Source organism: Protopterus annectens, chromosome 3.part1 (genome assembly GCF_019279795.1).
Source record: "Protopterus annectens isolate FY-2018-M chromosome 3.part1, PAN1.0, whole genome shotgun sequence".
In the NCBI taxonomy this organism is placed as follows: Eukaryota; Metazoa; Chordata; order Ceratodontiformes; family Protopteridae; genus Protopterus; species Protopterus annectens.
In genome coordinates this window covers 1004513789-1004541099 of record NC_056732.1, presented here as the reverse complement: position 1 = coordinate 1004541099, position 27311 = coordinate 1004513789, and the positions used below count along the sequence as shown (strand labels likewise).

General features: G+C 38.7%; 1 protein-coding gene across 2 annotated transcripts in view; it reads right to left on the bottom strand.

Annotated features, from left to right (window-relative positions):
• CPA6 (carboxypeptidase A6) overlaps positions 1 to 27311 on the bottom strand; it is a 1209807-nt gene that overhangs the window by 27863 nt on the left and 1154633 nt on the right. For both annotated transcript variants that reach the window (XM_044067161.1, XM_044067162.1), the window contains one exon: positions 16103 to 16187. In XM_044067161.1, coding sequence (XP_043923096.1) covers positions 16103 to 16187 — 85 coding nt within the window. The remainder of the gene's footprint in view (positions 1 to 16102; positions 16188 to 27311) is intronic.

The following is a 27311-nucleotide window of genomic DNA, read 5'->3' as shown; positions in this document are numbered from 1 at the left end:
GAGTCATTATCCTGGAATCCATTAGGGCATTTTATTGATGTGGTCTAGCCTCATCCTCTAGTGTTGACATGGGCTCCACATCACCATGGAGGGACCACCTATGACCATGATACAGAGGTGTGTCTACCCGCTGACATGCCCCCATAAGGGCTACTGCAGCAGCCTTGGTAAACCTGTTCATGTCTATCATACCCTCTTGGGGTATGCTCTCAAGAGATTGGCCTATTCTATTCCCCCAGAATGTCAAGTCATCACAGGTGGAGAAGCCACCACAACCATCCCCTCCCCAGAAAGTGAACTGATGTAAGTTGCATGACTCTTGCCCACTCCTTCCCAGCTATTCCAGCTTCCCAAGCAGCTAACTGATCTCAGGTCATCTTGTTTGCAGTCAGGGTTTTATCCATGTGTACCACAGAACCAAGGCCATTACTGATATTTTTGTTATGCAGCTACATTGCTATGTTTTGATTAATCCTGATAAATGTGTGAAAAGTAAAATGAGTCAAATAATAAGGCAAACATGTGGCATAAAGTGAGGATGCATTGCAGAATCAATGGCTATAGAGATCCATGTGAAGATTCAAAATAGAGATGAGAAAAGTGCTTGTACAGCTTTAATTCATGGTACATGTGTGGCTATAAACATGACAGGAAGTAATGTCCAGCATTACTTAGCTAGTTAGTTAATTTTAGTCAGTTCAAATGGGAAATTCTTTTTTTCAATGGTATCTCAGGAAGATTGCTCCAAACACATTTGTAATACCAACACTTTGCAATATGTTTATAGCTTTACACAAAACTATTTGCATTTGTCAGTGAATAGAATAAAAACAAATATGAGCAGCCAGCAATAAACATTAAGAAGCAATCCAAAATAAAAAACAGAACAAACCCACAAGGCGGAGAAACTTTATTAAAAGACAAGTGTAATTAAAAAAGGATAAGTGCTTTCGGCTGAATTTTCTTCATTTCCATAATTTCTTGTTAGTCATTAGAAGTTTATAAAGCGGGTGTAACCAATAAAAATTATTTATTTAGTTGACTCCTCTTCAAAACTGGCTTTAAAGGAAGTATATCATTTAAGGCAGGTTTCTGGTCAGCTCTTAAGTCAGCTATCCATTTAGCTTCTTGTAACACAGTAAAATCTTTAATATTACCCTTCCTTGGGTTCTCATAGATTATTTCTAAAAACAAAAAACAAAAACTGTGAGTCATATGTTGAATCACATGTTTCAATAACACATTGGTATTAACTTTTATTCATCTTCTTCTTCTTCTTTCGGCTGCTCCCATTAGGGGTTGCCACAGCAGATCAACTATTTCCATTTCTTTCTGTCCTCTGCATCTTGCTCTGTCACACCAACCACCTGCATGTCCTCTCTCACCACATCCATAAACCTTATCTTAGGCCTTCCTCTTTTCCTGTTACCTGGCAGCTTCATCCTTAGCATCTTTTTCCCAATATACTCTGCATCCCTCCTCAGCACATGTCCAAACCAACGTAATCTTGCCTCTCTGGCTTTGTCTCCAAACCTTCCGACCTGGGCTGACCCTCTAATATACTTATTCCTAATCCTGTCCATCCTCGTCACACCAAGTGCAAATCTTAACATCTTCAACTCTGTCACATCAAGCTCTGACTCCTGCCTTTTTGTCAGTGCCACTGGCTCCAACCCATATAACATAGCTGGTCTCACTACCCTCTTGTAGACCTTCCCTTTCACTCTTACTGGTACTCGTCTATCACAAATCACTCCTGACACTCTTCTCCACCCACTCCATCCTGCCTGTACTCTCTTCTTCACCTCTCTTCCACACTCACCATTACTCTGAACTGTTGATCCCAAGTACTTAAACTCATCCACCTTTGCCACCTCTACTCCCTGCATCCTCACCATTCCTCTATCCTCCCTCTCATTCACACACATATATTCTGTCTTAGTCCTGCTGACCTTCATTCCTCTTTTCTCTAGAGCATATCTCCACCTCTCCAGGGTCTCCTCCACCTGTTCTCTACTCTCACTACAAATCACAATGCCATCTGCAAACATCATAGTCCACGGGGACTCCTGTCTGATCTCATCTGTCAACCTGTCCATCACCATTGCAAATAAGAAAGGGCTCAGAGCTGATCCTTGATGTAATCCCACCTCCACCTCAAACGCATCCATCACTTCCACCGCAGACCTCACCACAGTCACACTACCCTCATACATATCCTGTACCACTCTTACATACTTCTCTGACACACCCGGCTTCCTCATACAATACCACAACTCCTTTCTAGGCACCCTGTATTATGTTTTCTCTAAATCCACAAAGACAAAATGCAACTCCTTCTGACCTTCTCTGTACTTCTCCATCAACACTCGCAAAGCAAACATTGCATCTGTAGTGTTCTTTCCTGCCATGAAACCATACTGCTGATCACTAATCACCTCCCTTCTTAACCTAGCTTCCACTACTCTTTTCCATAACTTCATGTTGTGACTGATCAGTTAAATCCCTCTGTAGTTACTACAGCTCTGCACATCACCCTTATTCTTAAAAATTGGTACCAAAACACTTTTTCTCCATTCCTCAGGCATCCTCTCACTTTCCAAGATTTCATTAACTTTTATTTATAATATCTCTTATATGCACCTGAATCCTAATTCTAAAATGGCAAGTTATCTTCCCAATATAAAAACTGGGACAATCTTTGCATATTGCAACATATATGACTTTTTTTCCACAATCAGAATACTCTCTCAGCTTGTAAGCCCTATTAGTTAGAGGATGTTGACAGTAACTAGATGCAGAAATATATGGACAAGCTGTACATCGGCCACACTTAAAAGTTCCCTGTCTCTTAGCAAAGTTTCTTTCCAAACCATATAGGTATCTCTACAAATGAGTTGTTTCAGATTTGGTTTGTTCTTAAAGCAGAACTGTGGATGATCACCTACTATACGTTTAATCAAATCATCCGCTGTTAAGATTTTCCAGTTCTTCTTTATTATATCACATATCTGCTTTACATCTTGACTGTATGTAAGGATACATCTCATTGGATTAAACATGTTTTTCTTCAGCACATATGTTGCCACCATGTTGCTCCTATAAAAATATGGTTTCCCTTTACTATTCCTTTGTTGTTTTACATCCAATAATATATTGTTAATTTCTGTGCATTTATAGCCTCTTTCATATAGATGGTTTCTAGTCTTCTCAATTTCTATCTCATAGTTGCTACTATTTGTATTCAACCTCAAATTATGAAAGAACTGATTTCTAACAACCTGTGGGAAAATATGTTTGGGATGCATACTTGTGCAATACAAGATATGTTTTTTCCAACAATTCTTCCAATACACGTGGATCTCAATAAATCTATTCTTGTCTTTCATCAAAGTGACACCCAAGAAATCTATCGTATATAGAGAGCTATGCACATCAAAATCTAGAAAACTGGTGGTAGATTTAAGATATTCAACAAATAGGTGTAGTTGGTTCATATCTCCATCCCAGAGAATAAATAAAAATAATTATTTGGAATTTTACCAGAGAATAAATATGAAATCCACAAATCTCTTATAGAACAACAAATATTTCTTCCAGACATTACATTCAGTGAAAATATAATTCAATTCCCATTGTGCCATTATTATGTTGGAACAGGAATTGGCACATGAAGTTCCATCGCTACCTCCCATTTCTGTATATAATATTGCTCTCCAAACAGAATAACATTATTCTCTAATATAATCTCCAACAGGGAACATTGTTGTGTAACTTCAACAGTCCCATATACTCCATTCTTAATTAAAAATCTCTGTACTGAGTTAATTCCATACTCATTAGGGAGAACAGTAAATAAATTCCTGACATACATAGTAACAAATAGCACTTTCCTCAACATAGGAGACATATGATAGTAGCCAGAGAGAATTCTTAAAAAATCCTCAGTATCTTTTAAAACTGTAGTGGCTTTAATCAATGTGTTCTTCAGTTTGTTCTCTGTATAAATAGACATAGGTTCTGTGGACCACCCATTTGCAGACACTATTGGGCACATAAGTGGATCGAAACAATTTTTATGGATCTTGGGTAAACCCTTAATAACCAGTATAACAGGATCTCTCATTTGAAAAAACAAATATAGCTCTGGAGTGATTAAATGTGTAATCATGAGATCATAAATATTGTTTTCAGTTGCACATATAATCTTATTTAGTTCATATCTCTGCAATGGCTTACAAGTATTCTGTTCACTCAATAGTGTTTGCATTTTCATGTCATACCAGGCTCTGTCCATGATCACTATTGCCCCTCCTTTATCAGCTGGTCTTATAACTATCTATTGTACCTCAGTTTCTTCAAAGCCTGCTTTTCTTCACCATTCAAATTGTGAAACCTTCTACTACTATTACTGTTATTACGTAAGTGGAACACTTCATTCCCTCAAATCTTCACAAAGGTATTCAATACAGGGTGAAGTACAGGAACCATTGTACTCGGCTTCTTAACACGGTTTGCAAATTTTCACTATTAGTTCTTATAGTATCTAGAAACATATGCTTCAGGGCCACATTCCTTGCAAAACATTTAATATCAAATACAAATTCACTGTGTTTCGAAGATGCCTCTGGTATAAAGGATAAACCTTTATTTAGTAAATTATGATGCATCTCGGTAAGCTCATACTTTGATAAATTCACTAATAAACTCGCTTCATTAACTATAGAGGGATTCATGTGGATATTTTCTGCTTCTTTCTGTCCCTGATCAGTGAGCGATCTTTCCTGTGTTGCTCCCTTTGTCTCAGGAGAATTGGAAGATCCCAAAAAAATGTTGAATGCATTGGTTTCTCTTTAGGGCAGGCTCCTGTTGCCCAATTACTGGTAGATGCTTGTATTTCACTGATGTTATCAGATGAAATGTTGTTTATTCTACAATCTTTATCAGTTCGTACATTATCCATGTTAACTAAAGTTGTTTGGAGCTTGTCACTCTTTTTAAGTTCTCTCTTCTTCTGGTTCAGAGTGTCAATCCCCTTTCTTGTAGACTGATTCATTTCAGTCATATTAGATACTGAAGGTTCAGCATGCAAGTCCTGCTTCTTGTATATCTCATGCTTTGGCCATTCAAAGATGCGTAACTGCTTAAAATCATAATAAGCTTCTTAGTTTTTATATTTTTCAACTTATCATCATACAATGCAAGCGCATGCTGAAGATCTTCAAATTTATCCAATAGCGAGTCTGGTAGATCTGCCTCTTCCAACTCTACCTGTTTCATTTCTATAAAGTGCACACCATCCTTTTCTATAGGGTTAAAGTAGTCCAGAAAAAGTTTTGTATATTTGAAACTTGTGTCTAGATTAATTTCCTGCCATTTGTCTAACAGCTCAGGGTGTGTGTTTCCGTAGGAAGGCATACATTTCACTCACAAACCTCTCGGTATTATAATATAATGCATGCACACTTCAAGATGAAAGCATTGCCACTACAGTTTTTTTAATTTAAACTCTGCTGCTTCAACCTGTTTATAAATAGCATTAAACTGTTCCAGAGATGTATTCAAAAAACCATTATTAAGTTCTTCTGTAGTAAAATTCAGTTATAACAGAGGGTTGGTATTTGTATTGGCTGTAAATATTTCTTTCACAGTGCGATTCTTACTTTTAACTTTGCTGATCATGGTTACCTCTCTTTCAGGTCGATAGTCCAATTCCAGGCTATTGTATTCCGCCATGTCCAATTAGACAAGTAAAAAATGCAAATTGAAACACAATTCCAAGTCTAATCGATAAGGGTGGTCTCTACAAAAGTGAAACAATCCAAAATAAAAAAGAGAACAAACCCACACGGCGGAGAAATTTATTAAAACACAAATGTAATTAAAAAAGGATAAGCACTTTTGGCTGAGCCTTCTTCAGATCCATAATTCCTTGTTAGCCACGAGAAGTTTATAAAGAGGGTACAATCAATCAAAATAATTTCTTTACTCGACACCTCTTCAAAACCGGCTTTAAAGGAAGTAAATCATTTAAGCCAAGTTCCGGGCCAGCTCTTAAGTTAGCTATCCATTTAGCTTCTTGTAACTCAGTAAAATATTATATATTACCCTTCCTTGGGTTCTCCTAGATTATTTCTGAAACCAAAAAACAAAAACTGTGAGTCATATGTTGAATCAAGTTTTAATAATGCGTTGGTGTTAACATTATTCTTGATATCGCTTATATACGCCTGAATCCTAATTCTTAAATGGCAATTCATCTTCCCAGTATAAAAACTGGGACAGTCTTTGCATATTGCAACATATATGACATTTTCTTCTCCACAAAAAGCATACTCTCTCAGCTTGTAAGTCCTATTAGTTAGTGGATGCTGAAAGTAACTAGAAGTAGAACCATATGGACAAGCTGTACATCGGCCACACTTAAAAGTTCCCTGCCTCTTAGCAAAGTTTCTTTTCTGAACCATATAGGTATCTCTACAAATGAGTTGTTTCAGATTTGCTTTGTTCTTAAAGCAGAACTGTGGATGATCACCCACTATACATTTACTTGAAACATCTGCTGTCAAGATTTTCCAATTCTTCTTTATTATATCACATATCTGCTTCACATCTTAACTGTATATAAGGCTACATCTCATTGGATTAAACATGTTTTTTTCAGCACATATATTGCCCTCTGTGTGGTCTGTGTAATTGTACAGTTTCCCTTTACTATTCCTTTGTTGTTTAATACTCATGTACCAACTCTTTTGCTCAATGTTTTCTGGAATTCCTAAATTCCAACGCCTTGGATCAACTTATCCACACCCTGACCAGGGGCAGTAATAACCTAGACCTGGTCATTACCAACATGGGTGATCGGTGTTCCACACCAGAGGTCAATTCCTTGTTAGTCAGATCCGACCACAAGCTAATCACCATAGACATCCCGCCCCACACCCATTAGGGAAAGCACCGTAAAAAATTTCTCCACGTTACACGAGTGCATGGATCGTGCTATCCCTAACCGACCCAAGATGCTATCCTCCAAAAAAAGGAAGCCAGTCTGGTGGTCCCCTGCCATAAACAAACTCTCTAACAGAAGAAAGAAATTGTTGCAAAAAAAAGTAAAATACCATGATTGGAAGAACTCCCTGGTCAGCCTCAGTAAGAAGCTGAGATCCCTTATAAAATCCTCCAAAGCTAGTTATGAAAACAAAATTGTCATTGATTCTAAAGACAACCACAAAGCATTCTATAACTATGTCAAGAATCTCAATGGCAACACTCAGATCTGCTCTGAGTTACATCACAATGGCACTACATATACAGAACCAACTGATATTGCCAATATCCTGGCAGATAGGTTCAGTGCTAACTTTACCCCCCTCTCTCTCCCTAAAGGGCCCATCTCTATACTGGAAGAATGCAAAGTTCCTGTAATCATGGCTGCACAGGTAAAAACTACACTCTCCAAAGCCAAGAACACAACATCCATGGGACCTGAAAACATCACAGGCTACGTTCTACACGAACTACAGAATGAACTGGCACCCCACCTAAGCACCTTGTTCAATTATAGCCTCACCTCAGGCCTTGTGCCACTGAATGGCACACAGTGATGGTTATCCCACTCCACAAAGGGGGAGCCACCACGGGCCCTGGGAACTACCGCCCCATTAGCCTAACGAGCCTGGTCCACAAGGCCATGGAACGCATCATCATGGAACTTATAAACAAAGACATTGGTAATCTCCAAACTTTGGACCCCACCCAGTTCAGGTTTGTAAAAGGCAGATCATGTCTCTTAAACCATAGACTTCTTTGAAGCAGTCACCAAAGTCGTAGACGAGGGTAAGGTGGTTCACACAGACTATTTAGATCTCACCAAGGCATTTGACACCATCCCCCACTCTGAATTATAGATAAACTCACTAAACTAGGTATAAATCCGTATGTCACAAGATGGGTTGCCAACTGGCTCACCAACAGGACCCACACTGTGAAAGTAGCAGACTCCAAATGTGACTTCAGACCAGTGAAAAGTGGAGTACCACAGGGTTCAGTCCTGGGTCCTCTCCTGTTTGGTATATACTTTTGTGAAGTACAGGCTAACACAGACGGTATTTGGCTAATGAAGTTCGCAGATGACTGTAAACTACAAGCCATAATCAAAACTTCTAACGATGTGGACATCCTACAAAAGGGCCTCACTGAGACAGATGGCTGGTGTCAAAGCCATGGCCTCAAGCTCAATGCCAAAAAGTGCATTGTCATCCCCTTTGGTAAAAACTCTGTACCCATGACCTACCACATAGGTGGTAGTCTATTTAACACCAAAAGTGTGATAAGAAACCTTGGGACACAGATGGACAGTAGTCTCTCCTTTGATAATCACATCGCCACAATAGTCAGGAAATCCTTCTATGTGGCACAACTCATCGCTAAAGGTTTCTCATCCAGGAAAAAAGAGTTCATTGTTCACCTGTACACATCACTCATTAGACCCGTTATAGAGTACAACACCCCTTTTAGTATGTACATCACAAGACATCTACAACAACTGGAAAGGCTGCAGAAATACCTCACAAAGAGGATTACTGGCCTCAAACAGATGCCCAATGCAGACCGTCTCAAAAAACTCCAGCTTTACTCCATCATATATCGCTTACTCAGAGGCGATCTCTGCCTAACATACAAAGCTATGTCAAACCCAGAGCTGTTGGACATGCTCCACTTAAAGAAATGCCAATCCCTCCGAGCTACACGGTCTAGGGACCTAAACCTTGTCACCACAATAAACAGAACATGCTGGAGGGATAGATTATTGTCCCAGAGACTTCCCATACTCTAGAACAAACTACCTATCTATATCAAACAAAGCTCCTCATTAGCACTCTTCAAAAAAAAATCTTGATGATTGGATGGGAAATAGGAAATTCACCCCAGGATCATATATGTGGCTCTGCTCGAATTTTCTTGGGTGGCAAAAGCCAGGGTACCTTTTTGGCTAGGCTTATATAGGCCCTAGGGCCAATAGCCTAGTACCTACCTATGAACCTATGAATATCCAATAATATAGTTTTAGTTTCTGTAGGTTTATGGCCTCTTTCATATAGATGGTTTCTAGTCTTCTCAATTTCCATCTCATAGTTGCTACTATTTGTATTCAACCTCAAATTACATTAAGAAGCACATTTAAAGCAACTTCAGCTGACAATCTGAGTTTTATGTGTACTGGAATGAAACATAGCATCAGCATGTTTTTGCTCACGAGCAGATTATATCATAAATAGCCATATTCATATAAAATAAAAAAGGACGGTCAGTATCTAGCAATCTGTAAATGGAGAATAGATTCTTGTGAGTATGGTTGGAAAAATCTTACTAGAATGAGACATCAGGAGGTATGGGTGTGTACTGCATCAAGACAAGGCTGAATTATAAGGTGTTTAAAAAGAAACTGTGTGGTAAAGAAGGAGGTATAAGATGAATGTAGCAGAAAGCACATCTTATATTAATACGAAGAGATGGGAAACTGTTGGCAAAGAAGAAGTGATTATTATTTTAATTATTTATTAATTACAAAATGACCCACTTGTCACTCTTTCTGAAAGCTTACTTTTTATTGAATTATTTGCTAACTGGGTAAGTGAAATAATGCTTGAAGATCATCTCCAGTCACAGCACATTCCACAGTGGTAACAATAAAGTATACGTGCAGGGATACTTTAGAGTAGCCACTAAGCAGCATGTTTTAACAGGAGGAAGGAAATCAGAATGCCTTATGGAAGCGTACACGAATGTAAGAATTTCTGTTACTGTTTTCTTTTAGTCAAATGGAATATTGTTCTATCCACCTTTGCTTCTCTCCGCCGAGCAAATACATCTCATGTTTTACTTTCTATGGGATTATTTTGCTCTAATCTGCAACTGCAGACCATTGAATTGGTAACACTCTATCACACCTTAGTGATCAGAAGTTACCTCACATCATTGCAGTACTCATATTTTTCTTTTTGTGCTTACTACAGTTTTCATACTGACTGGGGCTGACTGTTGCTAGATAATGGCTTTCATAAACTATCAATAATACATCCCACATCAACAAGGGAAGCAAAAGAAAATCCAATACCACTGTCAATCTTCCAATTTAAAGCAGACGTATCCTTTGTGACAGTAAGTAAAAGAATACACAAAAGCAGATAGTTAATCCAACCTAAGTTTTGGACTGAAAACTGTGACAATCAGCAGCAACAATGGAATACTTTGATAGTATGAGTTGTGGACCATGTCAGGCACACAAGCAGCGTTAATACTGCAGCATTAAAAATAATAGACTAGCCACTAGTGCAGTGTGTGACAGATCCATGAACAAAACGTGTAGTCACTGCAGAAGCAAGACTACAAGTAAGAAATGGCATGCATTTGTTGTTATATCTTCCAGGCAAATGTAGAAGGTTGTGTAAGGCATAATGGCCTTGTCATAGCCTAGTATGGGCCCCCTTGTAGAGTGGGATAGGTCCAATTGGCCTAAGACCAGCCTTGACACCGCAGGTGCAGATTCAATTCCCCCATTGATAAACAGTCAGAACTGTTTTAAATTATTGTTTTTTTTTGGTTGCTGCTTATATTTTGGGAAGCTTGTTGTGCAATTTGCCAATGCAAGTTGGAAATGCAGAATCCTTGTGTTTCCTGAAAGATTTTGGAACACTGACCAAGAGCAGTGTGAACTATTTATGTGAGAAGGACTCCAATGTTTAGATAAAGCAGGGAAGATGAGTTTGTAGAGAAGTTTATGAGTGAGATAGAGCTTGAGTTGAAACTCAGGCCAGCCAAAGCCACATAGTGGTCAACAATGGTGGATGCTACTTTTGTATTGTATGACAAATTTAGCTATCCTTTTGTAAGCTCACTGGTTGGGGGCAATATCACTTTGGAGGGTTAAAATCCATAATGAACACTGAGGCACCTCCACTATTCTCAGTGAGCTTCAAGGTACAACAGGACTGATTGTGACACTTCTGGTTATTTTTTATCTTGCAACTTTACCTTTGATATATTTGCCTTATATATCATCATTGTCATCAATCCCATTTCTCCAATTTTCTTCTACATAGGGTTGGGGTGTCACCATCAAATCTTGCTATCTTTCTCAGTTCAATTCAATGCCACTCCTCAAGCTTCTTCTACAGTCATGCCTGGCTGCTGCAGGTCTTACACAGTCTATCCATCTCTTTGCTGGATGCCCTTGTCTCTGTCTTCTTCCTGTCTTCTGCTTTCATGCACACGTGACAAAACCACCATAATCTGATATTTTTACTTTCTCTGCAATTGGAGCTACTTTGGCTTTTTTTCTGATGCCCTCAATTCTTAGTTTGTCCCACAGCATGCAACCTACTACTTGTCTCAGGCACTATATCATCTCTAGCTTCCTCAACTGCTCTGCCTTCACTGCCCAAGTTTCTGTGCTGTACAGAAGTACTGGTCAAACAATTCTGTTGTACACCTTACTTTTTACATTCTTTGACATTCTTCTGTCACACACTACTCCTGACATTCTGTGCCAGGTGACTGCAGCCCCTCTGATTCTAGCTTTGACTCTGTAATTCACACTTCCATTGTCCTCAATTACCTCTGTGAAGGCTGCCAGCCTAGCCAGATAGAATTTTATAGATAATTATGTCATTTGTAAATATTAATGTAAGCCACAGGCTTGTTGTCTTAAATGGAAAAAATAGTGTTACATGTGGAACTGAAAAAAATGTAACAACAGTGCACTCTGCTGTAAGGAAGCTAAATCAAGCATTTTATGACTGTCTTTGATCTTTAAAGTTGGCTCCGGACAGTCTAGATGAAGGAATTCTTGCTGCTGTTTTAAGGACAGAGTTAATGGCCAGAATTTGCATGCATAAATGTCCTTTATTGTTCTGGTTTCTGCCCAGAGGTAAAGAATGTAAATGTAGTTTCTGTTAGCCTGGGAACCTAGGGAAGTGTGAAGAATGATGTAATGGGAATCAGGAATGTGATTTTAAAAACAGAGAGAATCAGAGAGCATTAAGCATTTTTGTCTTGACTATCCAACTCATCAGCACTCTGCCTTTGCTCTATATGTAAGTTTATCTTGACTTGTTTCTCTTAGAAATAGCTAGAAACTAGAAAGATTAGACTAAGTGTTTTTCTGTGATATCAGAACTGTACTACTGAATTATTTATTTCCCTGTGATCTCTGAACTCTTGACTAGCATTGTGTAATGAAAAATATTGTCTTGTGTTTTTAATTATTTATTATTAAATATTTTTAAACCCTTTTAACTGTGACTGTTTTGTGTAGAGATAATTTAAACTCTATAGTACATTTTATGTATATAGTGATCCTGTACCAAGTCACTCTAATAACACTTACCAGTTGGATAATAATATTGAACAGTAATAATTGGACACCCTTTAGCCTTTGAGTAGCTGATATATATTAGAGGGTGATGGCAGCTGATACTATCATATAGTTTGGGAAAAAGGGGCACAGCTGGAGAGCCTGTGCCAGCCTTCCCCATGAGTGTCTGTGTGGTTGTATAAACTCTTCTCAAAGACCGTGTGTGTGTGTGTGTGTGTGTGTGTGTGTGTGTGTGTGTGTGTGTGTGTGTGTGTGTCAGCTACATGGGCAGGGACACGAAGCACTGGTTGGACAGAGAGGGTGCTGGAGGTTTTAGCTAGCCCACTAGGCTGAGATCTGGACCCTATAGCTGTGCCAGTGGGGAGTCTTATATGGGACCTGGAGACCAAGGGAGTGACCAGCCCCGGACTGACTGTGTTCTCTGTGTGCTCTTAAGGGAAATTACACTTTACTGTATGTATTTGCTATCCTTTCCTCCTATATGAGACACCCCTCACTGGTGTTAGTGGTGAGGATCGAAGCTCCTTGATTGCTGAGCCAGGGCATGGGTGTCATAACCTCTCCCAGATACTTGAAGCTGTTACCCTCTTCAACTATCTTCAAATATTTTCCATTCTATCTCATGTTTTAGCTTCTTCTGATGTTCCCATTTGCTGCTCTGACAACTGTATTGTTTGTACTCTATTTCATCCCATGTGCCTTCAGTTTTGAATTCCATTCCCCTATCATTTTTGAAGTTCATGCTCAGTCTACTTGTAATGCCACATTGTATGCATGCAGCAGCTTTGTTGATCAGTCACCAATATGTATACTAATGTATTCCATCCCCAAGATGCACAGCAGTGGGCTCATAGCTGAACTCTGATGCATACCCACTTCCACTTGGAACTCCTCTGTGAGTCCAAACACTGTTCGTACTTGAGTCATTGGGTTCTTGTACAGAGCCTGCACTAATTCACCCAATGTTTTTGGGACATAGAACTATCACAGAATTGCCCAAATCAGCTTTCTTATGACGTTTTCATAAGCTTTCCAGAATTCTAGGCATGACTATTTGGACTCTTTCCTCATCTCTAGCTCCTTTTTAGCTATCTGTCTTAATGCAAACATCACATTGGTTGTGCTGCATCCTGATCTGAACTGCTCATCTCCCCATCTTACTTTCTGTTCTTCTGAGAATTTATCAGTTATCGTCTCCAGCAATTTTATGCAGTGTGATATAAGTCTGATATTTTTGTACTGTCCGCATACAGCAACTGTAGTCAGAAAATATTTCTGCATCTCACAATTAATCTCAAAGTTTATCTCATCTAATACTAGGGAAATTATTGTTCCTCTTTAGTCTGCCCTGGTTACGCCTACTATATAATATAATGCACCCTTTTGCATGTATCTCACTAGACTCACCAAAAAACTTAAAAAAAACAGAGAGGTTCCTAATAAAAAGGATTTTAGGCTTCAAACAATCTTAATTTTCATGTAAGGCTGGAATCATTATTCCTGTACTCCATGTCATATAGAAGAGGCCTGTACTTTGCTTTGTGTGCCCTTAGGCAGTCTATTACCAAGACCTCCGCTTTCTCAGTATATTACATAGTGTAACCAGCACTAGAGCAAGAGATCTCAATTTACATCAAGTATTAAAGACAGCTAAATGGGGAGATGAGTTCCTTTCCCAGTGCCCCCCCCCCTTTGCTAGGGAATAGTCTCTCACTGCATATCAAGCAATGTGACTTCATGTCACTTTTCAAACATAACTTAGACAAATAGGTGCTGTAAAATACTGTTTGGGACTTACAGGCCTTGACCTCCTTCAGAAGGTTAGTAGAGCCTGAGTGTGATTACTGGCAAGGCTGATATGGCCTCCACTTGATCATCCTTGTATTTCCTATGAGTCCTATGAAATCAGAGACTGTGGGAACTGTGACAGTCAAGCGCTGCAGAAAGTGACTCTTGAAACTGGTGACAAATGTGCCTTAAAATACACTCCAGATGTTACAGGTAAGACTGAGGTGCACAACAAACTATCCCAAAAGTACTAGCAGATGTCCAGTGTAAAGTGACTTATTAAATAGTCCACATACCTCTCGACCTCTTAGAGCAAGAAATCTTGGCAAAGTCATAAATAATGGAGGGACAAAAGTCCAAAAACTGGACAATTTTTAAATATTGTTCTTACAAACTTAGAAAATAGATAGAATAACAGGTTTTGCATTAGCATGGATTTTCTGAAGGGTATGAAGTCTGAAACTCAAATGTCTGTCATTTTTTTCTGACTTCAATCTTTAATGATTTGCCAATAATTTGTCAGAAAACTACACTTCTATAAAAAAAATGACCACAAATATGAGGCAAAAATCTGGACATTCCATGAAAATCTGTACAATTGAGAGGTATGAGTCCAGGTATATATATATATATATATATATATATATATATATATATATATATATATATATATATATATATATATATATATATATATATAGATAGAATTAAAAAATGTGTGGTGAAGAGTTTAAAATAACTATAATGACAGAAAGGCCTTTTGCATTAAAATGTTTGCTAAAGTACACACAGTTTAGGTTTACTTAAAACACAGCATGATGAATGTAGTGTTATGGTTAAGGTTAATTTTATATGAACAATGTAATGTAATGCAGGCTGCCATAAAGGAGAATGTTTTATATGAGATATAGATTTTGAATGCTAATGATCTAGTTACAGTTGTCTGCATGCCATATGATACAGTCTTTTTTGGAAGCCTCAGTTAGAATATACACATTAGTGAGACTACACTATACAGCCTCTGTCTCTGTCTTATCTATCTATATATATATATCTATATATGTGTATTACTATATATGGACACATTTATTTAACCATTCACCTGGCAAGTTTTTGGAAGAAAGCTGGAGAACCCAGACAAAACATGCAGACATGGGAGAACATACAGACTCTACATATGCAGTAACCAGACATAGGGACTGCGATCCAGGCCCTGGAATGATAAAGCAGATATTATACCACTGAGCTACCTTGCTTCCCATGTCTTTTGCAGCAATGAGTACAATCCATTTATTACATTAATAAACATGATGGTCACACTTGAAATCATCAAATTCATTTTATAGTGGAGACCAGGTGGCACTAGACATGAAGTGACCTCAGGGTCATGCATAATGTGACTGGGAGTTGGTGGGATTAAAAAGCAGATCCTGTGTTTAATAACTTGACACCGTAACCATTACTCTGCAGTAGTTTATTCACAAGAATCCAGATGAGCATTTTCTTTACTGCTTAAAACTAACAGTTATATTTGTAAGTAAACATCATTTCTACCATTCTTTGTCCTAAGTTATAATTATTTTTCATCTAAGACTATACTTCGTTTAATTCATGAATAAAATCTTTGCCAGTTAGAGTCTTATATAACTTAATCTGCTTTGTAACTAATAGTTCTAAATATATTGTATATTTATTGCACAGGTATTCTGTATACTACTTTATGTGGGATTGGCTGAGGGGTCACTTCTTATGGTGGGTTTAATTTTGTTATATGAAGCTATTTACAGGTGAATGAGCATATTAGATTAATTAATATAATTATGATTGTCTCAAGGAAAATTAATGATAAAAAAGCAAAGCAATTATTCTAATTGTTTTTGCCATAATTTTGTTCCCTGTCAGACAAAGTTAGTAAAAGTAAAACATAAAAGCACTTACACATAGTAGTAGATGCCGGACCATATCTATACCGGATTCCGTGGACTGAATACAATGCATTAACTGCCTTGTGAGCTGCAGATTCCTAAAACAAAAAAAATATGTTTAATTGCTTGTAAATGTATATCAAGATGAGTTGCTTATAACACTGTGGTATAAATGTGGCATAAATATTTATCCAGAGAGCATTCAGCAGAGTTATGACTAATGTCTTTACCTTAAGACAGCATCCTGGAAAGATACTGCCTTGATCTTTGACACACTTAACAGATGAGGGACTGCACTACATAAATGATATCATCAGTGTACTGTTATTTTAGAATACTCTATGTATTTTCAGGTATAGAAGTGGAGAACCCATTTTTGGTAGAGATTACATAAAATGCTTTGTGTTGCAACAGGACATGTGTAAATATTTACCATGCCTTTTTTGTATGGGAAGGCAGCAGGTTAAACACCTAACAGCTAGTTTGCCTACTGTTTTTTGGGGGGGAGGGGGTCCCATAATGGCTATCACTCCTTTTCCTTGGACATCCAGTGGACCCATTCATTCCTCCAAGGGGTGAGAGGCTATTGACACATTCATTCTTCTTGAAGGCAAGAGTTGGATGCATCATCTGCCGGTAAGGTAGGAACTTTTTTGTAAATGTTCTTAATAAATGCACCCCCCCACCCCCATGGTCTATGCACTATGCCCATAGCTGCTACCAGGAGATGCATGAATACTGCCAATCATGCTAAATCTTTGGCCAAACTGATTACCAATAGCAACATAGGCATGCTAGAATCCTGCTGGTGGAGGATACTCCTATAATTGTTAGCAGTGCAGCAGACCAAGTCACCACCTTCCCTGGGATGGGTGAGCTGGCATTGGCTGTATACTCCTACCCTCCCTGCTTGGTTTACCTGGTCCCTCTAGTCCCTGTGCTGCTAGTTTACCATGGATCATCAGGGCTTTATCCTCCTGTGCGGAGATACACCTGCACTTCTGTAAGTGTCACCAATGCCAGGCCACCACTTTCCCCCCTAGGATAGGCACTCTGGCATCAGATGCTTATTCCCATTTTCCCTACACCATCCCTGTTGTGTTTGTGCTTATAGTAGAATACCATCCATCAGAGGTGGAGTCATGGTTTTATTCCTTTATAACATAATGCTTGCTAGAAATTCCAAAAACGCCAAAGCAGTGCAAGTCAAATCGCCCAAAACACAACCTCTTTCCACACAGATGAAGGAAACAATTTTATTACTAAGCTTTTAACAATGCTTTTCATTTACAAAAAACAACTTCTTCAGATAAAAACATTTTAAAACACTGAGGTTTAAATTCCCCTCCTTCCTATCACATGTTTAAAAACAGTAATATAAGTGGCTGTCCATTTCTTGCTTAGAAAGCAAACTCCACCTCCCTTCAAGTAAAACAAACAGTTCTACTATATTGTGGACATCAAAAAACATTAGTTGCATACATAAGCATACCTAATAAATAAATAAAAACATTTCTAAAAAATATTTACAAAAAAATTTTCTTTAAAAGTATTATATTATGAAGCGTATATTTATATACATCTGTACAAAATATGTTTTAAAACATGTGTTTGTATGTATCCAAGCAGAATAAAAAATATTAATAAAAAAAAAGAACATTTTTTTTTTCTACTGGCTTAAGCTTCTTAGTTTTAAAATACACATAATGGAACTTAATTCATTTATCCTGGGGTAATGGCAAGCCTCCAGTCTCAATTGCCACATAAGTTCATTTTTCTCTAAAATCAATGAATCTGGCCCCCCTCTCCCCTCATTCCTAACTTGATTTATTGCCCGAAATGTAAAATGGTGTTCTGGGTACTCCATGATGTGTCTTGCAAGTGCATTCTCCGCTTTGTGTCTCCCCATGGCATACACATGTTCATATACCTGTTTGCGGAGTTTCCTGGCGGTTTTCCAATATAGAATACTAGGCAGCATGTGCACTTTGCTAGGTATACTACCTGCTTGCTTTGACAATCAAATTTGTCCCTTATTTTGTATCTCTTGCCCCTAATCTCAAATGTTTTTACAATATCTACACATGTTGCATTTAAACATACCCATCTCTTGCCCCTAATCTCAAATGTTTTTACAATATCTACACATTGCATTTAAACATAACCATTTTGTTTACCTGCCCATTTGGTTTCCTTTCCAGTATTTTTTCAAGTTGTTTCCCCGTTTAAAAACAATCCCAGGTTTTTCCTGGAATTTGTTTCTCAATACACCATCATTCATTAATATATCCCAGTTCTTTTGGATTATGGAAACTGCACTTTTAACATCTAGGCTGTATGTAATAATAAAGCTGTAGGGGCTAATAGTTTGTCTAACAACTGGTAGTTCCGTAATGTGTCCACTGTGTTGGTTCAAGATGGGCAAATAAATTCCCCTTTCCCTTTTTAACTGGACTTCTTCAATTAAGTCCTGAATTAGGGTGATGGGGTAGCCTCTTTTCAAGAATAAATCTCTCATAAAGCCACATTCTTCCTGAAAATCATGGTCTTTAGTGACCATCCTCGCAGCTCTAACTAGTTGGCCCTTTATTACAGATTTCTTTTGTGTAAAGGGGTGACAGCTAGAATACTGCAAGAAAGAGTTAGAGAATGTTTCCTTGCGAAATATTTTTGCTATAAAGCATGCATTGCTCATGTCTTTAATTAGATCTACATCCAAGTATGCTACTCTATCTTTTGCAAAACATGATGTAAATTTGAGGAATTCTGATGTAGAGTTAAAAAAATTCAACCATCTCTTGTGCAACTTGTATGTCCCCCTTAACCAAAATAAATATGTCATCCAAGAAATGTGTGTACAATTGAATTTTCTCTTGGCTGTGTGAATTAGACATAACGTACTCCCTCTCCCAAAACGCCATTACCAAACTGGCCACGCTGGCCCCACAAGGGGAGCCCATGGCCACACCTATTTTTTGAAGGTAGTACTTGTTGTTAAATGTTACATAGTTGCATGACAGGATTATGTCCAAGAGTTCCTCAACCAACTTAATCTCATGACATGGTGCTTCTTTTTGTCTCATTATAGAGGCCACCCATTCAATTGCTTCCACATGGGGAATGGAGGAATAAAGGTCCTTGACATCTATAGTGAGAAAATTAAATTCCTCACTGCTAATTATTGTTCTTTATTATTTAAAATTACTCCAAACAGAATGTGGCTAAAGGAGTGAGACATGTATAGACAAGAGGTAAAAAGTCATATGGCTTGTGTTAATGTTTTATATTTGGACATTGATGTTTACTGTTTAGGGCATGGAAGTCCTATTAAAATATAGTAGAATTATTATTTATAAAATATTCTGCTATAAAATATTTTGATTCTGTCTCTCTTGAAGAGTATGTTTCATCAGCTTCTTTATATCTCTTCTAGTATATAGTCGCTCTGATTCATCACTGCCTCCACTGCCTCCTAATTGTCATCCCTGTTATCACTCATATATGTGAAGTACTCCTCTTAGAACTAGCTGGTAGAGTATCCGAGAGTTGATCAGTTATGGCTGGTAGCACTGAGGGGTGTTTAACTTTTATCCTTGTACTCTTGATGGTCTCTGTGTGTAATATCATACAGAAGATGCACGTGTGAGTTTTACATGCACTTAATTCACAACAACTGCAGGAGCTGGTGCAAAAATGAGCCCTGCAGGCTGCATTACCTCTTCAAGCTTCCAACTAGTGCAGCTCAGTAGTAGCTTAAGTCCATAACCTAGTTACTTGAAGAGATATCAGTGACAACTCATGCTCAACTTCTGGAACAGTTCTTCAACTGCACATTGGCTTATTGAATCCTGGATACTATTAGCATGGGCAGCTCTCTGCCTACATGCTAACATACTAGTCGGTAAGGAACACTGATTTTTACAATGAAAGCTGATTGAAAATAATTACAGACTCTGTTTTAAGCACAATTAACAGACACCCTAAATGTATGGTTAGTGATTAAGAAAAAAAATCACCAACATAATTTCATATATTCCATATTTTGAATTAGGTTTTCCCCCTCCTAGCACCCCCACTTCCATAGTAAGTCTTATGTTTAGGTTTCCATAAGGTCCCCTGAGGAAAGTTATATGCTCATGTGAATATTTGAAATGTGCTTACTTTTTTCCAGACACAAGAGCTCATATTGCCAGTGCAAGCAAAGACTACAAATTAAGGAGTCTAGAGATATATGCCTCCACTGTGGTTCTATTAGTATGAATGTACTCTCCTCATAAGAGATTTTTCTTAAATGATAGTCAATAGGAGGGGTAGAATCCATGACTTTTTGTTAGCACTGTAAAGGATATTTTTTTTTCTTAGACCCCATTGTCTCCTTATCCAAAAGATATTGTTAACGATTCTCACAAGGAGCCCAATGTCAACACCTAACACAATATCCCTAAACTTAACAGAGGCACAACTGCTGCCCAATGGATTAGCATTACACCTGTGCTCGCCTTGCCTAAAAAAGAAAGCTATCTATGTTACATTCCTTTTCACACATTCTTCTCTCTACAGTACAAACTAATAAGAATCCTTGACTTGCTGATACTTTTTTTTTAAAGTCTCCATCATAGCATCCAAGGTCTAGCCCTGCTTCGTTCACCCAACCCCATTTACACTACATTTATATTCTAGGCAATTTTTGATCTCCCACATAACTATCCAACCACCCCCCACATAACTATCCAATCACCTCCAACTACATATACTCCTCCCTCCTCTCATACCTTAACCACACCCCACTCTGCAACCTATAGTCCTCCCTAATATACACATTTACATCACTCCAATTACCTCCCACCTCCAATAAAAACAATCTTGCAACCAAACCCTCCCTAACCATGATCCTAGGTTTGACTATAACTTCCCTACTCTTCCTGCTCACCTCCCTTACTTCTTATCATAACAACCTCCACTATAAACAAACACCAACGCTACCCTTCTTGAATAACAGCCAGTCTATCTTCTCATCATTTATCATCTCTCCCTCTTTACATAACCCCTCTTTTACTCACCCATTTCATTATAAAAGACTCCAATTTCCCTCCACCCCCTTTGCTAGGCTCAGACATAAACATCTTGCACTCAAGTCCCTTGCTCCCAAACCCAACTCATCAGTCACCACCCTCTTGCTAGCAGGTGACATCCACCCTAACCCAGGACTATATACTTCACTCCCAGTCTCTGCTCAAAGAATCCTCCCCCTAACCCAACTAACCACTACTCCTACCCATACTGCATATCCATCTTCCTGTATCCCCAACCCCTCGCTCCCAAGAACTTATCTATTATATTCATCAATGTACAAAGCCTACTGAACAAAGTCACTGCCCTTCATGCATGAATCTCAAATTATTCCCCTCACTTACTAGCACTATCATAAACCTGGCTTAAAACCTCATATACTCAACAAAGCTATTCTAGCCACTGTCTACAACATATACTGAGTAGATAGAACCACAAGAAAATGTGAAGGTGTAGCAATCCTTTACTCTGACCATCTGTCCCTCTTTCCCCTACACATTAGTATACCAGACTTCCACCCTGCAGAAATTCTGATTCTAAACTGCCATCTAAACAAAACGCTAGCAATCACCACAATATATATCCCACCTGGCGAGAACACCTCTATCATTGAAAACACACTTTCCTGGGTGTCACAAAATGTAGCCTATGAAACCATCCTGTTAGAGGATGTAAATATTGGTTGGAGTACCCTTGACACCTACTCCCCTGCCCAAAGCATCAATTTGTTCAGCGTTACTCAACTAATTACTACCCCTGCAAGAATAAACAAAAATTCCAATAATAGCACAACACTTCACTGGATCCTAACCAGTGATACCCATCTCTACCATAATATTAAAACTCTTCCTGATGCCTTGAGTGAGCACTTACCCATCAGTATTCACAGATGTACTCCCCAGCTAAATAAACCACATCTACACAAATTATGCTGTAAACTCTCTGACTTCAACCCCGACATTTTCAATTATGGACTCTCTTCTGTTAATTGGTCTAACCTACACTCACTTCCTCTCAGTGATGCTGTCCTCAAATTCAACTGCATCTTTCTTGGCATACTCAACTCACTAGCAGCCTCTCACAAAATAAGAATAAAATCAAACTATGCCCCCCTGGCTCAGTAAAGATACTCGTACACTAATGCACAAAAGGGACTTCGCCTGGAAAACCTGCCAAAAAAATAAATTCCCCACTCACCACCAATTATTTAAACAAATAAGAAATTGCACCAAAAACAAATACATAATGATAAAAACATTTTACCTCAAGGCGCAATCCACTCATTAATCCAACCCCAAAAACTTCTGGACAAATAGCAACTCAGTCCTTCACCTTGGTAAACCCCAAACACCCAGCCCTTATCCCAACCTTGCAGACAGACACTGCCTCCTTCCTTAACCGTTTTTTTATCGATACCATTAGCAAATTAACTAATGCCAACCACAACCTCTCCCCCAAAACACTTCCTCAAACCACAAATAAAGAAACCCTATCGCAACCTCCTACATAAAGTCTTTCCTTCTAAAACTTAAACCTTGCTCTCCCTCTACTGACAATCTACCCCACCCCCCACTTTCTGAAAGTAGCAGCTAACACTATTGCCTATCCAGTCTCAATATTTATTAATAGATCTATTAGGGAAGCTACCGTACTCAACATCTGGGAGTCTTTCTATATGAATCCCCTTCACAAAGGTCGCATCTCCACTGATCCCTCCAATTATAGACCTATTGCTATACTATCCCCACTATCCAAAATTCTTGAAAATTGCATACATAACCAGTTATTGAAATTCCTCAGCCACAATAACCTCCTTACTCCTACCCACCATTGATTTCAACCAAACCACAGTACTTCGACTGCCCTTCTATCCTTCACTCACACTATCGCTGAAGCTAGAGATAACAACAAACTGGTCTCTTGTCTGTTCTTAGACCTTTCAAAAGCATCTGACACAGTATCACCAGACTACTAAACTAACTGGCTGGCCTAAGCCTTTCCACCTCAACTCTCTCTTGATTCTCCAGCTATCTTTCAGGCAGACTACATTCTGTCAAATGGCAGTCTTCTTGCTCTACGTTTCTACCAATACACACTGGTGTACCACAGGGCTCTATCCTGGGACGTCTCCTTTTTAACATCTTTACCAATGACCTCCATTCTTCCACTAACCACTCAACCCTCATACAATACGCAGATGACTCTACTCTGATCACATCTTCAAACTCTGTCTCACAACTTCAAACACATACACAACAATCTTTCCTCTCAGTCAAAATCTGGCTTAATGAAAATCAACTTACTCTGAATCTGAAAAAAACAAAACTCCTTCTCTTTCTCCCCAGCCTAGTGATCACCTTAAGTTCTCCTTCTCCATCATCAATGTTGAAACTGACCAAAATTACTAGGGATAATAATTGATGACCAACTAAAATTTGACTTATATATCCAGCAATCGATTAGCAAAACCAATCAAAAACTTGGGCTTTTATATTGTAATAAAAAATGTCTGTCTTCCAATTCCTGGCACAAGCCTACCTACTTCCTAGCCTCCTCTATGGAGTCCCAGTTCTTACTAACCTTCAATACTGCCTGCTTGCCAAACTGGAACAAACTTATAATAAAATCGCAAAATTTGCAGCTAACTTACCTAATTCCACCCACCACAGTCTTGCTCTTAATAAACTACAATGGATCAAACTTCCACATCATCTCATATTATCTCAAGTCCATATAACCCACTTCCTTCTCCATAAAGCAACTTCTTGTCCGTCTCTCTCCAATCTAGTCACTTACTATACCCCTTCTGCCCCTAATGTAGTACTGACAAATTCCTTCTGCAAAATTATAGTTCCAAAATGAACATTGGCAATCTTTTATATAAATCCTCCACAACAAAATTCTGGAACAACCTCCCTGCCAATTGATATTGCATTACTCACACTAACTCCTTCAAAAAAGAACTGAATAACTTTTTCCTGAACATTTGGCTATGCCCCTGCCATGACCCAACCTAATCCTGTTTCTATTACCTATTATCTCCTATATCTCCCTCTTTGAACAGTAAGTTTGCTGGCTCTGCTTTGTTTAGCTAATGAACTATATATGCTGCATGGAATGTATTATGTTTTCATCTGTATAATTACTTGGGTATTAAGTTTCTTTTCTTTTTATGAAAGGGTACTATCTTACTATGTATATATATTGTAAAATTGTCTTTGTTACTTTGTGAAATCTGTTACTGTAAATTGTAATTATTTTTTTTGAAGTTTTTCTCCTCAGGTCTTCACTGAAAATGGGCCTGTGCTCAGTTGAAATAACCTGGTTAACAAATGTGAAATAAATAATAAAATAAACAATTTTTAAAGCAAGACATAAATGGTTGAAGAAGATGCTTATCTTGTAAGTGGTTAAGGTAACTGGTCTTTATTTTGGTTTTGGCTGAAAATCCTCTTTCACACATACAAGTAGCTCTAGATATGGTCAACAGTAGAATGGCAGATTTTGGCCAGCAGGAAGTCTATATTAATGCAAAATTAACACATCTGTTTCCCAAAATTTAACTTTCACAAAATTACATTTCTAAAATGTAATACTTTAGAACTCAAACCAAATTAATTATTTGCTTTGAAAAGCAGAGCAGAGCTACTCAGCAGAAATCACAAATGTATGGTATAATCATCATTATAATCATCTCCATCATCATCATCAGCTCCCTTTATTCCCCATTTTTCTACATGACATTGGGGTGTTGCATCAACTGTCACTACCTCTCTCAATTTAGTGTCACTCTTCTAGCTTCTTCAACAGTTGTGCCTGACTGTTACAGGTCATCTCCCACACAATCCATCCATCTCTTTGCTGAACATCCTTGTTTTCACTTACCTTTTCCTGTCTCCATCCAATCTCCCTCACCAGATCATATTTTTCTTTCTTGCAAATGTGCCTGAACCCCTGAAATGAACCCTACCACCTGTCCTCTACCTAGATCTCTTAAGAGCTGGTCATGAATGCCCTCTCGATGGTCAAAAACACAGTATCCATGGGACCTGATAACATCCCAGGCTGTGTCTTACATGGGCTCAAACAAGAATTAGCAATGCCATTGGGTACACTTTTCAATCATAGTCTAAGCACTGGCTTTGTCCCAGCTGAATAGAAAAAGGCCACCATTATCCCCTTGTACAAAGGAGATTCTTCCACTGACCCTGGGAACTGTAGACCTATTAGCCTGACTAGCCTTATCTGCAAGGCCATGGAGAGAATCATCATATACCTTATCAACAAAGATATTGATAACCTCCAAACACTTGACCCTACTCTATCTGGATTTGTCAAACGGAGCTCAGGCCTGTTAAACCTGGTGGGCTTCCTTAAGACAGTCACCAAGGCCCTTGATGAGGGAATATGTGCATACAGCCTACCTAAACTTAGCCAAGGTTTTGACACTATCCCTCACTCAAACATAATTGACAAACTCACCAAGCTAAGTATCAACCCTTATATCATTAGATGGAGCACTAAATGGCTCACTGATAGAAACCAGAGAGTCAAAATATGGGAATCCACCTCAAACAGCAGACCTGTAACCAGCGGTGTTCCACAGGGATCAGTTCTGGGACCCCTACTGTTTGGAATTTATTTCTCCAAAGTGCAAGCTAAAACTAAAGATTTGTGACTGATAAAGTTTGCTGATGACTGCAAACAGGGAGCAATCATAGAATCTCCAAATGATGAGGGTCTTACACAAACAAATGACTGGTGCCAAAGTCAAGGCCATAAACTCAATGCAAAAAATGTATCATCATCCCTTTCGGTAAGAGTGATGTTCCTGCTAACTATCACATCAATAACAACACCCTAAGTACGCACTCAGTGGTGAGAAACATGGGCACACAGGTCGACAGCAACCTTCGCTTTGATGACCATGTCTCCACAGTGGTAAGAAGGGCATTCTATATTGGTCATCTCATAAGTAAGGGCATTGCTTCCAGAATAAAAGAAGTTATAGCCTCCCTATACTCTTCCCTCATCTGGCCAATAATTGAGTACAATGCCCATTTTGGTATGTACCTTTCCAAGCTCCTGCAGCAACTAGAGAAACCACAAAGGTTCCTCACAAGGAAAATTCAAGGTCTTCAGAATCTGTCCTACAAGGATAATCGAAATCACTGTCACTTTTTTCTGTTTCATACAGACTACTCAGAGGCAATCTCTGCTGTGCATATAAGGCACTCTTTGACCCTACTTTATTGGAAATGCTGCATATCCATAAGTCAAATGGTACACAGATTACTCACGCTAATGACCTTAACCTGATATGTGACATTAATAGAACCTGCTGGAGGGACAAATTCATCTCCTAGAGGTTACCACACCTTTGGAACAGACTCCCGCTTCATGTTAAGCAGAGCACCTCATAGACCCTCTTCTAATGCAATCTGGATGATTGGATGGGTTACCGTAAATTCACCCCAGGGTTCCACCTATGTCCCTCTTGGGCAGGAGTGATAGGTGCTGATCGTGGAAATAAGAGTAAAACTTGGCTAGGCTTGAGAGGGCCTTAGGGACATTAGCCTAGTAACCTCCTATGATCCTACGATCCTATATGTGTTGTTTTTGATCTTGTCTGCAATTGAAGCTTATTTGGCTTCTGCTCTGATGTCCCAATTTCTTCATCTGCCCCACAGTGTGCATCCCACTACCCTTCTCAGGCACTTTATATCCATCACCTCTAACTTTCTCATGTACTCTGCCTTCACTGTCCATGTTTCTGTACCATATAGCAGTACTGGTTGTACCACTGGTTTGCACTTCTTACCTTTTAGCTGCTTTGATATTTGTCTGTCGTACACTACCCAGACACTCTGTGCCAGATGGCTGCAGCCTTCTGATTGTAGCTTTGACTTCCTCATTCAGAGTTCCCTTCTCTACAACCACCCCTCACAGATACGTGAAGCGGTTAACCTGTTCCACTATTTTCCGTTCTATTTCAGTTTTCAGCTTTTTCTAAGTTCCTCCATTTGCTGCCATGACAAATGTCTTGTCTGTATTTAATTTCATCCCATGTGCCTTCAGTTTCGCATTTCATTTCCCAAGCATTTGCTGAAATTCTTGTTCAGAGCCTGCTTCAAAAGTCACATCATCATCAT